The 14469-nt window shown below is 43.9% G+C and overlaps 1 protein-coding gene across 5 annotated transcripts in view; it reads left to right on the top strand.

Annotated features, from left to right (window-relative positions):
* Nucleotides 1-641: 641 nt before the first annotated feature.
* Prr14l (proline rich 14 like) overlaps nt 642-14469 on the top strand; it is a 74192-nt gene continuing 60364 nt past the window's right edge. For 3 of the 5 annotated variants that reach the window (XM_037208149.1, XM_028870715.2, XM_028870720.2), the window contains exons 1-2: nt 753-836; nt 12379-12904. In XM_037208149.1, coding sequence (XP_037064044.1) covers nt 12428-12904 — 477 coding nt within the window. In that variant the 5' untranslated portion in view covers nt 753-836; nt 12379-12427. Of the gene's footprint in view, nt 837-12378; nt 12905-14469 lie in introns of all 5 variants that reach the window. The other 2 variants (XM_028870722.2, XM_028870718.2) reach the window with 1 other exon arrangement.

Below are 14469 nucleotides of genomic sequence, written 5' to 3'. Positions count from 1 at the left end.
TCTAATCTCTGCCAGACACCTTTTTTTGCCTTCCATGACAGGGTTTCTCTGTGTAACAGTCCTGGCTGTTCTGGAACTAACGCTGTAGACCAGGCTGGCCTCGAACTCAGAGACCCACCTGCCTCTGCCTCCCAAGTGCTAGGACTACAGGCGTGCGCCACCACTGCCCGTCCTGCCAGACACTTCTTTAGGTGTTGTGATATAGTGCTGAAGAAAACAGGCGAGGATGAGAAGGGGCAGGCAACGGTAAGAGATGAAATGCGGTACTTTCAAAGCTGAAGTGGCAGAGAAATAATAACGAAGTGTAAGCAACTACTTTCCGGGTGTATCGTTTAGGTTTAGTAGCCAGTGTGATTAGAAGCATCAGGAGAACGGTGTGATTGTAGTTATTAAAAGGTATCACGATCTGCCAGGATGGTGGCAGCTGTCCACGTCACAGAAATGGATCGGACCATGGCCCTGGTAACAGTTGGAGACAGGAACTGGGCCAAACGGTGTGTTTCTCTTTAAGAGCCAGTAGGATGGGGGCGGGGCTGAGTGTGTTTGGGGCCAGCCGAGGGCGGAGGTACCGGCTGGGAAGAGCCGCCCTCCCGAGTGCGCGCGCGCTGTGCGGGGGCGGGATCAAGACCCGTCCGCATGGCTGGCTTTGGCCCCGGATGAGGAAGTGCGGTGGGGTTGGGGGGGGGAGGCGGACTGTAGAAGCGGCGGAGGCCGGAGCGCCCTCGGGCCTCGGCTCCAGAAGATCTGGTAGAGTTGGCGGCGGCGGGGACAGTGGGGATCCAGGCAGCCGAGGCCAAGGTGGCGGGATGAGCACGAGCCGCGGAGCAGGCCACAGGGTAAGAGGCCCGGGCGGCCCCACAGCGCCCCTGGGGTTCTCTGCGGGATGGTGCTGACTAAAGGGGGTCCGGGCCCCCAGCCTTTCGGGGGCGCTGAAGGGCACCAAAGCTGCGTCGTTAGTGACAGAAACACCCACAGACATGGAGGAGATCAGGCCCCACGTCGCTGGGAGAAAACAGCTTCTCCGAGTCCTGGCTCCAGGGAAAAGAGGCTCCCTTTCAACCTCCATCTGCAAGGGACCCCCCCCCCCACACACACACACAACTTCTCTCCTTGGAGAGGACGACGCCCCTTGTCAGCATATGCCTTTCTTCAGCTCTGGGCCATTTGTCAGTAAAGGGAGACCCGTTTATGGTGCCAAAGGGGAATTCTTTATCCTAAGGATCTAAGGGGTAATCTCCAAACAACCCCCACTTTGGTCAACGTCTTCCAAGTGAAGGAGATTCTCAACTTCCTAAAAAGTAACAGGTATCTTTCTTTTCTGCAAAAAAACAAAAAGCAAAAAATACCCTTCATTTTTCACCTGAACCTCAAGATAGAGGAAGGCCCAGAATTTATGTTATTCCAAGTCAGCCCTTTCCCCCAATCATGTCCAGCAGGGAAGCTTTGCTTTTTGTGTTTTTATTAGGCCTTTTAGTGTTCAGTGAGCTGCTCTTCCTCTTTTGGAGTGTGATATTTACAAGTTTGTATCTCCCACCTCACATCTTTGTGACCTTGACTCATCCCCTGTCAGCTGCAGCCCATCTCTAACTGGTGCTTTCTCTCTGAATTGTCATGAGGGCTGAGGGAAGTTTTGTGAAAATGCTTAGTGAACAGTGAACTTTTGGTCAGTTGTTAGTATTGATTTGTTAAGAAAGAAAAGTCATGTCCTGCTCAAAGAAGCAGATGTTCTTGTGAATGTATCTTCCATCACAAATGTTTAACCCATTCTTTCCACCAGAAAGGCTTTTCCCACACCCCTATGATAAAGGACATCTCTGTTTTTGGATCCTACTGTGCTCCCCAAGTTAAGAAAGAGAGCCTTAGTGAATAATCACAAGAAAAGAAAGATTAATTTTTGTTGTTTTTAAGACAGGGTTTCTCTGTGTAATAGCCCTGACTGTCCTGGAACTCTTTTTGTAGACCAAGCTGGCCTCAAACTCACAGAGATCCACCTGCCTCCCTAATGCTGGATTAAAGGCCTGAGCCACCACCTGCTTTTTTTTTTTTTTTTCCCCTGTGGATACAGGGTTTCTCTGTGTAGCCCTGGCTGTCCTGGAACTTGCTCTGTAAGACCAGGCTGGCCTTGATCCTTTGCCTCTGCCTCCTGAGTTCTAGGATTAAATGTGTAATTAGTATTTGGAAACGAGTTAATTTTTTTCCCTCTTAATAAGGTCTCAATACAGCCCAGGCTTAACTCAAACCCAGTGTGTACCGTAGTCTGACCTCCAATCCCTGACCCCTACCCCTGCTAATCCTCCTGTCTTACCCTATAGAATGCTGCTATTTCAGACGTGTACCATCATGTGCCTCGTTTTGTTTTGAGAAAAGGTCTCATGTCACCCAGGCTGGCCTCAAATTTGCTATATATATATATAGCCAAGCCTCTGATCCTCCTGCCTCCATCTCCCCAGTAAGATTTTTTTTTTTTTTTTTTTTTTGAGACAGGGTTTCTCTGTGTAGCCCTGGCTATCCTGGATCTCACTCTGTAGACCAGCCTGGCCTCTGCCTCCCAAGTGCTGGGATAAAAGGCGTGTACCACCACCTCCAGGCACCCTAGTAAGATTCTTAAGAGGGAGGAAACTTGATGCCAGAAGCCAGACTTTTTGTCCACCAAATCTATCTAGGTCTGCTTTCCCACTCCCTTCACTTGCTTTTGTGACAATTAAAAAAAAAAAACCCAAAAAACAAACTTCATCTTAACTACATACCGTCCATCTCCAACCTCCAGCTATCATAAGAAAAGTAAGACTATCCTTTCCAATCTGTAAAGTGGTGAGATGGTTTCTTTCCCCTTTCCCTTGATGGATGTATGAAAATCTTCAACTCATGGTCTCTTGTCAGTAGACATCAAGAGCATTTTCAGTTTCATCCGCTCTGTTGAAAGATGGCTCTTTTTCCCGAATGTTAATAGAAAAGGAAAGGGAAACAGTGCCTGACGCCTTGGAGACCCCCTGCACAGTTCATGTTTGAGAACTGGGGGTCCTGTGTCGTGTGTGCTCTTCTGGTCTTGCTTTCTGCCTGCGTTGAGACCGTGTTTAGCGGTTTGTTGTTTGTCTTTAGAGACAGGGTCTTGCTGTGCAGCTCTCGCTGGCCCGATACTCACCGTTTATCCAGGTCTGTTCTCAGACTCTCAGCAGTCACTGTGCGTCAGCCAGAGGGGTCCCACGTGTGAGCCAGTGCTCCTGATTTAGGGAGAGCTCGTTAAAAGATTCTTCTTTTTCTGTCCCTCAAGAAGAGGCCTCTTCTCCAGATTCCCTCAAGGAAGAATTGACTACAGTGTCTGAATGTCCCTGGCGGAGGGACTGGCTGCAGAATCTCAATCTTTGGGAAAGAAAGCCCTTTTCTCAAGGTGAAAGGGGTGCTGGGAACTTCGGAAGGCCTGATCATTCTGAGTATTGTTCCTTGACACAAGCATGGTGGTGCCCAATGTTCTCTTCTTTTTTGCTTCTTCCTTTTTTTTTCTTTCCTTGTTTTTTTTTTTTTGTTTGTTTGTTTGTTTTTTGAAACAGTTTTTTTTTTTTTTTTCCTGTATAGTCCTGGAACGCCCTCTGTAGACCAGGCTGGCCTCAAACTCAGAGGTCCACCTGCCTCTGCCTCCCAAATGCTGGGATTAAAGGTGTGTGCCCCAATGAACTAAAGAGAAGGGATTACTGTGGTACATTTTCTATTCTGTTTTCTTTGTTTTTATAGTTCTCTATTCTGCTTTCTTTGTTTAAAATTTGTGTGTGTGTGTGTGTGTGTGTGTGTGTGTGTGTGTGTGTGTGTTGGGGGGAGTTGATTGATTAGGAACGTTGCCACTGTAGATTGTTTGGCATTGTAAAATATTCTAATGACACAGAGTTTTGATGTTAATTAATTCTTTCCTAGTAGGTGTCTGTCATTTTTTATTTTTGGTAGGGTAGGGGCTCACACTTCCAGATTACCTGAAGGCACACTGAAGAAAAGCTTTCTGTTTTTTTTTTTGTATGTAAAGTGTTCTTAAATTGCCTCAAATGTCCATGAGTACCTCCTGAAGGCATTAGTTTGAGCCCTGTACTCCTGTTGATATCTGAAACAAAAGAGAAGTTATCTTTTTCATAGTGGGATTTTCTTGTGATTATTTTGAGTTGGTCATTTTGCATGGGGAAAACAAGCCCAGGAAAGTTCATTTAAACCGAAGACATTTCAGGCTGTGCAGCTTGTGAGTGGAGTCAGAATAGGGACACTGGCCCTAGTCCAGAGATTGAACTGTTCCCTATAGAGCTTTGCATTGGAAACAGATGAGAGGTCACTTGTTATAATATCTCTTCCCCCTTTCTTTTCTTTCTTTTTTTTGTTTTGTTTTTCCAGACAGGGTTTTTCTGTGTATCTCTGGCTGTCTTGGAACTTACTCTGTAGACCAGGCTGGCCTTGAATTCAAGAGATTCACCTGCCTCTACCTCCCAAATGCTGGGATTAAAGGTGAGTGCTACTACCACCCAGCCTTAAATTTTATTTTATGTATATATGAGTGTTTTGCTTGCACACCTGGTACCTGCAGAGGCCAGAGGCATCACATTCCCAGAGCCAGAATTACAGACCATTGTGAGCTGCCATGTGGGTGCTGGAATCAAACCCAGATCCTCTGGAAGATTGCTCCTAACCGCTGAGCCATCTCTCCAACCTGCTAAGAGTCATTCTTAAGTGAATGGGTTAATTTTTGCTCAAACCTTAAACTAGATAATGACCTGGCATTCTTCCCTAGTAGCTTGGTTATAAGTCATTGAGAAGGCTTGTAAACAAATCGCTGTCTGTATTTTATAAACATGTTACTTGTTCTTTCTTTTTTTTTGAGAGAGAGAGAGTTTCTTTGTAGCTCTGGCTGTCCTGGAACTGGCTCTGTAGACTAAACTAGCTTGTTCTTTGCTTTTTGCTACACATTTATTAAGGAATTTTTTTAATGGTTTTTCAAATTTATTAGGGATTTAATCTAAGAACTTTGATAGTTGAGACAGAGGGCTGACAGTGAGAAATAATGATAAAATAAAAGGCTAATCCTTGCTAGTTATGTATTTAGCAGCTTTTTTGTATTTAGATCTGGGAGACTGATAAAAGCCATGTAATGTAACTCATACTATTTGTTTTTTGTTTGTTTGTTGGCTCATTTTTTGTGTTGCTGGTGCTCAGACCCAGGGTCTTATATCTTCCAAACAAATGCTTTCCATCGAAATACAGTTAAGATACAGTAATCACTAATGTACAACAGACAAATGGGTTATTGTTGAGCACACCTCCCAGGCAACACTGTTAATATGTGGTTCATCAGTGGGGCTTTAAGGCGGGTTCTCATGTAGCCCAGACTGACCTGGAACTTGTATGTAATGGAGTGTCATCTTAACCTCCTGAGCTGCCTGCCTTTCCTTGCCTTTTCCCCCCTTTGGTTTGTCAGAGTTTTTCTGTGTAACAGCCCTGCTGTTCTGAACTTGCTTTAGACCAGGCTGGCCTCAGACTGCCTCTTCATCTCGAGTGCTACCACACCTGGCCTTGTACAGATACATAATGCTCATACACACAAAATAAAATACATAGAACAGCTGAGCTGTTAAATACTCCACCTCAAATATCAGCCTTGTTAAGATGTAATTCATCAAGATACAATTCATCTGGACTAGAGATGGTCCTCAATGGTAGAGCAACCTAGCCTAGCATTTCTGAAGCCCTGGGCTTGATCTTAAGCACCACAGAAACAAAAAAAATAAGTAAAAAGCCATGTAAACACATGTAGAAACTAACATAGCTTGCTTGTTTAAACTCTACAAGTTTATGCACTTTATAGTACAGCCATTACTGTGATCAATTTTAGAACTTTAGTTTTGGTGGCTTTTATTTTGTTTTGCTTTGAGACTGGGTCTTTCAAAATATTCCTGGCTGTACTGAAACTCAGGGAGATCTGCCTGCCTCTGCCTCCTGAGTGCTAGGACTAAAGATGTACTCTATCACATTTGGTTCAGAACTTTTTAAAAAAGATTTTGTGTGCTTGAGTGTTTTGCCTGCAGTGTCCACAGGCACCGGAAGACAACATTGGATCCTGGATCCCTGGAACTAGATTTAACGGAAATCAGTCACTATGTAGATGGATGGCTGAGAACCAAACCTGGGTCCTTTGCAAGAGCAGCTGAAACACTGAGCCATCTCTCCAGCCCTAATTTTAGAACTTTTTATTTTATTTGCTTACTTGTTTATTTATAATGGAGACCAACCAAGTCTCACTGTGTACCCCTGCGTAGGTTGGAACTCTCTGTGTAGACCACACTGGCCTCAAAATCTTCCATTTGTCTCTGTATGTGTGTGGTTCCCTTTGAAGGTTGTTGGGTCCTTTGGAGGTGGTTGTGATCTACCATATGGGTGCTGGGAACTGAACTCGGGTTCTTTGTTTTTTTGTTTGTTTGTTTGGTTTTTGGGTTTTGGTTTTTGGTTTTTCAAGACAGGGTTTCTCTGTGTAGCTTTGCGCCTTTCCTGGAACTTACTTGGTAGCCCAGGCTGGCCTCGAACTCACAGAGATCCGCCTGGCTCTGCCTCCCGAGTGCTGGGATTAAAGGCGTGCGCCACCACCGCCCGGCTTGAACTCGGGTTCTTTATAAGAGTAGCAAGTGCTCTTAACCACTGAGCCATCTGTCCAGTCCCCAAACAATTTCATTATTCCAGAATGAAACTAAGCATTCCCTGTCACTTTGTGATGGCCCAATTTTTTTTTTTTTAATAAAATTTATTTATTTATTATGTATACAATGTTCTGTCTGCACATATCCCTGCAGGCCAGAAGAGGGCACCAGATCTCATTACAGATGGTTGTAAGCCACCATGTGGTTGCTGGGAATTGAACTCAGGACCTTTGGAAGAGCAAGCAGTGCTCTTAACCTCTGAGCCATCTCTCCAGCCCCATGGCCCAATTCTTATCCCTAAGTAACTACTAATATCCACTTTATAGATTTGCCTGTGCTTGAAATGTCATAGAAATAAGACCTTAAAATTCGTGGTTTCTCTAACAGGATTCTTACACTTAGCATAGTAATTTCAAAGTCTGTCTATTTTGTGATCTCTTGGTACTTTGTTCCTTTTTATGGCTTAATATTTCTTTGAATAACTAGACAAATATTTTGTTCATCCACTTATCACTGATCATTTGTATTTGTTTATATTTTTTGTCCACTGTGAATAGTTCTGCTAAGAATGTTTGTCCTGTGTTTTGTAGACATGTTTTTCTATGCATATACCCAAGAGTGGACTTTTTGAATCATAATAGTAACAGTGATCAAAGGAACAGTTTCTTGGTTGTTTTTGTTTTTTGTGTTGTTGTGTTTTTATCTTCTGTGCTAAGGATGGGGGGACACCCCCCCATTTTTTTTATTACTATTATTTGTGTGTATGTGTGTGTCTGTGCACATGCATGTGGTAGCCTCAGAGGCCAGAAGAGGAATTGGATCCCCTGGAGCTGGAGTTACAAGAGGTTATGGTGTGCTCGATGTGGCTGCTGGGAACCTGACAATGGCCCTGTGCAGGAGTAGTGCTCACTCTGAACTCTGGAGCCATGTTTTCATCCTCTGACCCAGGCCAGCACTTTCACTGAGCTACAGCCCCAGTCCAAGGAGACAGAATTGAGTTTTCCTCAGCAGAGAAACTTCGAGGAAGGGTGACATCATCAAGGAAATGAAACCTAGGAAGAGAGTTGTGGGTTAGCTTTTGAGAACACCCATATCTCCCTGGTGGGCAGGGGAGAAAGAGGTCTTGAACACAAGGTGGCAGCGACCCAAGAAGCCTGTGTGCACCCGTAAGTTTGTTTTCTTTGGTGGAGAGTTGCTGTGTATCCCGGGTTCGTGAACTCATGGCCCTGCTTGCTCAGGTGCTGCAGTTGCAGGTGTGTTCTTCCCACAGGGAGATGCACTTACTCTTCACATGTCTTGATTTACGCTATTGTGTATGGATGGTGTATGTGACTGTGGGCCTGTGTTCGCCACAGTGGGTATGTAGAGGCCAGAGGACAACTTGGGGGGTGGGTCTCCTTTACCTTGTGAGTTTCAGGGATTGTGTTCAGGTCATCGGGCTTGAAAGGCAAGCAGTTTAACTGCTGAGCCATCTTGGTGACCCATCCTTACACTGTTCTTTCCTGTACTTACTCCACTTGTGTGCATTGTGATAACTAGGAAGAGGAATCCAAACCAAGTTAAAATTGAGTATTTCTTACTTCCCTTTGGCATCAAATAGCAATTCCAGTTTATTTCTGCTAACTCCCATATACATAGACAAATGACCTAAAATCTGAAGTGCCTTCAGAAATATCCAGTAGCTAGAGAAAGGAAGATTCTAACTATGAAAGGGATAAATTAGCCCCCACACTGTTTTTTAAAGATATTTATTGATTTTTAGTTGTTTGTATTTCTATTTTATGTGTGTGTGTATATGCTGAGTGTATGTACGTGTACCGTCTGTATGCAGGTGACTGTAAAGGCTGGAAGACAGTGGCAGGCTCCTGGAACTAGAGTTAGATGTGGCTGTGAGCCACCACATGGGTCCTCTGCAAGAGCGGCCATTGCTCCAGCCCCACAGCATTGTTTCTAGATGGAGAATCTATGGGTTTTGCCATGTTTCTTCTGTATATAGTAGTGTAATAGTGGATCTCTCCTGGGTAATTTAGGGATTTTCTCTCTTTCTTTTTTTTTCCTATGTTTTTTGAAACCAGGTCTCCCTGAGTGACCCAGGCTGGTCTTGAATCCTAGGTTCTCCTAGCTTCAGCCTCCTAAATGCTAGGATTACTACTGTGAGATTAATGATTTGAACAATATTTATTTATTTATTTATTTGTTTGTTTGTTTGTTTTTCGAGACAGGGTTACTACTGTGAGATTAATGATTTGAACAATATTTATTTATTTATTTATTTATTTATTTATTTATTTATTGGTTTTTCGAGACAGGGTTTCTCCGTGTAGTTTTGGTGCCTGTCCTGGATCTCACTCTGTAGACCAGGCTGGCCTCAAACTCACAGAGATCCACCTGGCTCCCTAATGCTGGATTAAAGGCCTGAGCCACCACCTGCTTTTTTTTTTTTTTTTTTTTCCCCTGTGGATACAGGGTTTCTCTGTGTAGCCCTGGCTGTCCTGGAGCTCACTCTGTAGACTAGGCTGGCCTCGAACTCACAGAGATCCACCTGGCTCTGCCTCCCAAGTGCTGTGATCAAAGGCGTGCGCCACCACCGTCCAGCTACTTTTATTTATTTTTATTTTGTGTGTATTGCTGTTTTGCCTGCATGTATGTCTGTGTGAGGGTGTTGGATTCTGGAGTTAAAGACACTTGTGAGCTGACATGTGGGTGCTGGGAATTGAACCTGGGTCCTCTGGGAGAGTAGTCAGTGTTCTTAACAGTTGAGAGGCATCTCTCTAGCCCTGATTTAGGCAGCATTTATTTATTTGTTTGTTTGTTTATTATTTATTTTTTATTTATTGGTTTTTTAAGACAGGTTTTCTCTGTTTAGTCCTTGATGTCCTGGAACTTACTTTGTAGACCAGGCTGGCCTTAAACTCAGAGAGATCTACCTACCTCCAGCTCCCGAGTGCCGGGATTAAAAGCGTGCCCCACCACTGCCCTGCTTTGTTTTTTGTTTTTTGTTTTGTTGTTGTTGTTGCTTTTTTTTTTCTTTTTTTTTTTTTTTTTTAACTTGTGAGTACTCTTGTCTGTCTAGAGGGCATCCGATCTCATTATAGATGATTGTGAGCCACCATAATATGGTATCTGGGAATTGAACTCAGGACCTCTGGAAGAGCAGCCAGTGATCTTAACCTCTGAGCCATCTCTCCAGCCTCTTATTCATTTTTTTTAAAGTTAATATATATGTAAGTGTCCTTGCATTAGTTTATGTGCACCACAAGCATTCAGGTGCCCTCAGAGGCCAGAGGGTGTCAGATCCCCTGGAGCTGGAGTTACAGCTGGTTGTGAGCTAACTGATGTAGGTGCTGGAATCTAGATCCTCTGTAAGAACAGTAAGCGCTCATAACCAGAGTCTTATCTCTCCAGCCTTCAAATTAGGTAATTTTGGTTTTGAGACAAGGTTTCAATATGCAGCTCTGACTGGCCTAGAACATGCTATATAGACCTGGCTGATCTCAAACTCAACATACAGAGTTCTGCCTTCCTCTGCTTCCCAAGTGTTGATACCAAAGATGTGTGCCACCTCCCATCTAAAAGCAAATATTCCTTAAATCTTTTTTACGTTAGTGTTTAATTTTTATGTGTATAAGTGTTTGGCCTGTTCTGTCTTGTACCACATATGTGCAGTGTCCATGGAATCCATAAGAGAGTGTTGTGTCTTCTGGGAGTGGTGGGAACTGAATCCAGGTCCTCTGGAAGAGGCAGCTAGTGCTCTTAACCACTGAGCCATGGCTCCAGTCCCTGGCCCAAGAATTTTAGAAAACCCTTTTTTGTTGTTGTTGTTTTAGGAATTAGCATGTATCCAGTACACCTTTTAATCCCAGCATTTGGGAGGCAGAGGTAGGTGGATCTCTGAGTTTGAGGCCAGCCTGGTCTACAGAGCTAGTTCCAGGACAGCAAGGGATATACAGAGAAACTCTTATCAAAAAACAAAACGACAAACAAACAAACAAAAACTAACAAATAAAAAAAGAACTAGCATGTGGCATCGTGTGTGTTCTCTGTGCTCTCACTCTCTTCCCCCAGCCACTCCCCCACAAATGCGCTAAGGCTTCATGCATGCTAGGCAAGCACTCCACTACTGAGCTATATTTTCACCCCTGTACTACTGCAAAATACTTAGGTGAATATTTCAGCAAATAGCCTGTTTCTAGCAGTCAGTACAAGACATTTAACCACCAGCACAGTGGCAGTCCTCCTCTGAGAGTCCTCCTTTCCTTAGTATATCCTATTAGGCTCGTCATTTTCTACCTCCTCGGCTGTGGTATGAAGATCTCTAACGGGAAGGTGATACTGACTCCGCTTAGCTCACGGGACTGTTCTGTGAATGAAATAGGTGGTTGCTATAAAAACCCTTGGAGAATCTCCACAAGTTGAATAAAAGTCAAAAAGGATTCTGCTAAAGGAGTTGGGTTAGTTAGGAACTTGTCTGGATGGATCTCAAGTATGTAACGGAATGAAATTGCATTTTCCAGTATCTTCCTTCAAAGAAGAAAGGTAAATTTATTAAAATTTCCAATATCCTTCAACATATATTCATTCACCAAAATTTTATTGATAGCTAGGACCTGAGTTTGATCCCTGGAACCCATATAAAAAATGCCAGGTGTTAGCTGGGTGGTGGTGCCCCATGCCTTTAATTCCAGCACTCCGAAGCAGAGATGTAAGGAGTCTGTCTCTGTCCTGCCAGCCAGCTCCCAAATAATGACATGGAGACTTATTAATTACGAAAGCTTGGCCTTGGCTAAGGCTTGTTTTTAACTAGCTCTTATGACTGAAATTAGCCTATTCCTATTAATCTATGTTCTGTCATGCACTGCCCATCCTGCTTCCTCCAAGTCTCCTGCCTTCTCTCTCACAAGCCTAGATTCCTCCTCTTCCTTTCTTTCTCTGCCCAGAAGTCCTGCCTATACCTCCAGCCTATCTATTGGCCAATAGTTAACCTTTTATTATACCAATCACAGTAATATACCTTCATACAGACTATGACTCATGTCATCTGCAACTTTTAACCACTTAGCCGTTTTGCTAGCACCTCCCCCTTCCCCCATATTCTTGAGATAGGAGCTCAATCTTAGCCCAGGATAGCCTCGAACTCAGTCTGTAGTTGAGGCTGTTCTTGAACTTGAGTTAATCCTCCTGTCTCAACCTCCTGAATAATAAAATCACAGGTATGAGTCCCAACACTCGGTGGTAACAGTTAATTTTGGTGGTGTTAGGGCTTGAACTCGGGTTTTATATACCCTGAGTAAGTAAGTGCTCTACCACTAAGCTTTGTTATGTGCTTCACATTTAAACAATATTCACAAGGCAGTATTTTAATTAAGGTCAATGACATTCCTATTGAAGATTAAGATGCATCTTTTTCCACCATTTCAATAGACATTTTGGTATTTGAGAATGCTGACATTTGAAGTTGAATCTGTTTTCCATTTTTGTTTGTTTGTTTGTTTTATTTTTTGAGACAGAGTTTCTCTGTGTAACAGCTCTGGCTGTCCTGAAACTCATTTTGTAGACCAGGTCCATCTGCCTGGCTCTGCCTCCCGAGTGCTGGGATCAAAGGCCTGCACCACCACCACCACCACCGGCTGTTTTCTATATTTTACCCCAAGTGAACTGAAACAGTTCTTCTTCCCTGTCAAGGTTTTAAACGTGTATCCCTTCCTTTGATTTGTGTCAGGGTAAACCATTGATGTAAGAGACTTGACTCCTAATCTCCGTCTGCCCTAATGCTGTTGTCATCTGGAGTAGAGACTCAGCCAGTTCCACTTGATTCCTCCATGACTGCTGTGGTACAGGAGTTATACTCTGAACTCTCAGTCAGTGTCTCCAAAGGGCTTCATGCTGAGAAGGAGCCAAGTATGATTCCAGATAGAAAACCTGGAGCCTCAAGCTCTTCTAGAAGTCAGAGTAGGGCATCACCCCTGGAGCTGCAGAGGACCCATGCAGAAGGCTGTTGTGAAGAAACCTTTGAGACCTTGGATTATGGGGGCAAGACTGGGTGGTGTGGACTAGTGGACCCCACAGCAAGAGGGCCTGTGGCTTTTGAGCTCTTGGATAGGGAAGAGAGAACCAAGAGCATGGAGCCAAAGGTCTTCAGAGATCAAGAAGACCAGGCCGAAGTTTTCCGAGACCCCTGTGAGGGAGCAAAGGAAGACCCATGCCAACATTCCACAGCTACTAAAGAAAAGATCTGCCCCAGTCAGGTAAGAAATGAGTCTTGATGCAGATCCGTTCAATATGAGTGACGACACTGCAGATGATAAATCACAGATTCTGACAGGTAGCCTGTGACTTAGTTTGAAACATTTCAAAAATAATTGTTTTTTATGTGTATAAGTGTTTTGCCTGTTCTGTCTTGGATCACATATGTGCAGTGTCCATGGAATCCAGAAGAGGGTGTTGTGTCTCCTGGGAGTGGTGTTCTGGATGATAGTAAGCCACCTTGTGAGTGGTGGGAACTGAATCTAGCTAGTGCTCTTAACCACTGAGCCATGGCTCCAGTCCCTAGCCCAAGAAAGCACTACTGTGCTTTCACTATTGCATGGATTATTGAGTCTCTAAAAATAATGTATTTCTTTTTTTAAGTTTATTTTTATTTTATGTGTATTGGTGTTTTGCCTGCATGTATGTCTGTGTGAGGGTGTCAGATCTTGGAGTTACAGACAGTTATTAGCCACCATGTGGGTGCTGGAAATTGAATCCGGCTCCTCAGGAAAAGCAGTCAGTGCTCTTAACTGCTGAGCCATCTCTCCAGCCCCTCAAAATAATGTATTTCTACACATGATGTTAGATAATTATGTGTCAGGGCTGGGGAGATGGTTTAATTGGTAAAGTTCAGATCCTCTGCACCCCCCATAAAAAAAAGCCAGGCACATCAGCATCTCAGTAGCAGAGAGAGCAGATCCTTGGAATTTGTTGGCTAGCCATCTGAGCCAAATCTATGAGCTCCAGGTTCAGTAGAGACCCTGCTCAAAAAGCAAGGTTGCAATAGGTAGTGATGGTGGGTGGCACATGCCTTTAATCTCAGTACTCGGTGGAGGAAAGTGGAACTCTGTGAGTTTGAGGTGGTCTACAGAGTGAGTTCCAGGACAGCCAATGCTACACAGAAACCCAATCTTTAAAAAAAAAAAAAAAAAAAAAAATCTTGGCCTGGCTGTGGTGGCGCATGACTGTAATCGCAGCACTCAGGAGGCAGAGGCAGGTGGATCTCTTGAGTCAAAGCTAGTCTGTTCTACATAGTGAGTTCCATGATAGCAAATGTCACACAGTGGTACCCTGTGTCAAAAACAAACCAAACAAAAAGACCATTGCAAAAAAAAAAAAGTTGGAGATAGAAGACACCTGATAGCAACCTCTAGCCTCTGAATGTGCAGGCATGGGTAAACACACATACATGTACACACACCACCAACACATATAACATACATACACACAGAAAGATTTAGTGCTTGGGACACTTGAGACATGAGGATTGTTTTGAGTTGAAAACCAGTCTGGATTACACAGTGAGTTTGAGGCCAGCCTGGAGTACAGGAGGAAAAATGAGAAGTTGTAAGTGCCTTTGATTCCAGCACTCTGGAGGGTAGTAGTAGTTCCCAGTTATTCTCAGGTCACAAATCCTGTGCCAGTCTGAACACTGCAGCCCTCTCAGACAAAGAGACATGCCATTTACACAGCATTCAGGTTTCCAGAACGAGATGTCCACAAAATAATAACCCTTACTGGACTGGCAGGCTACCACATAGACAGCTGCAGCTAGGCTTGGTGG

Source organism: Peromyscus leucopus, chromosome 7 (assembly GCF_004664715.2).
Source record: "Peromyscus leucopus breed LL Stock chromosome 7, UCI_PerLeu_2.1, whole genome shotgun sequence".
NCBI lineage: Eukaryota > Metazoa > Chordata > Mammalia > Rodentia > Cricetidae > Peromyscus > Peromyscus leucopus.
This window is presented reverse-complemented; position numbering and strand designations above follow the sequence as displayed.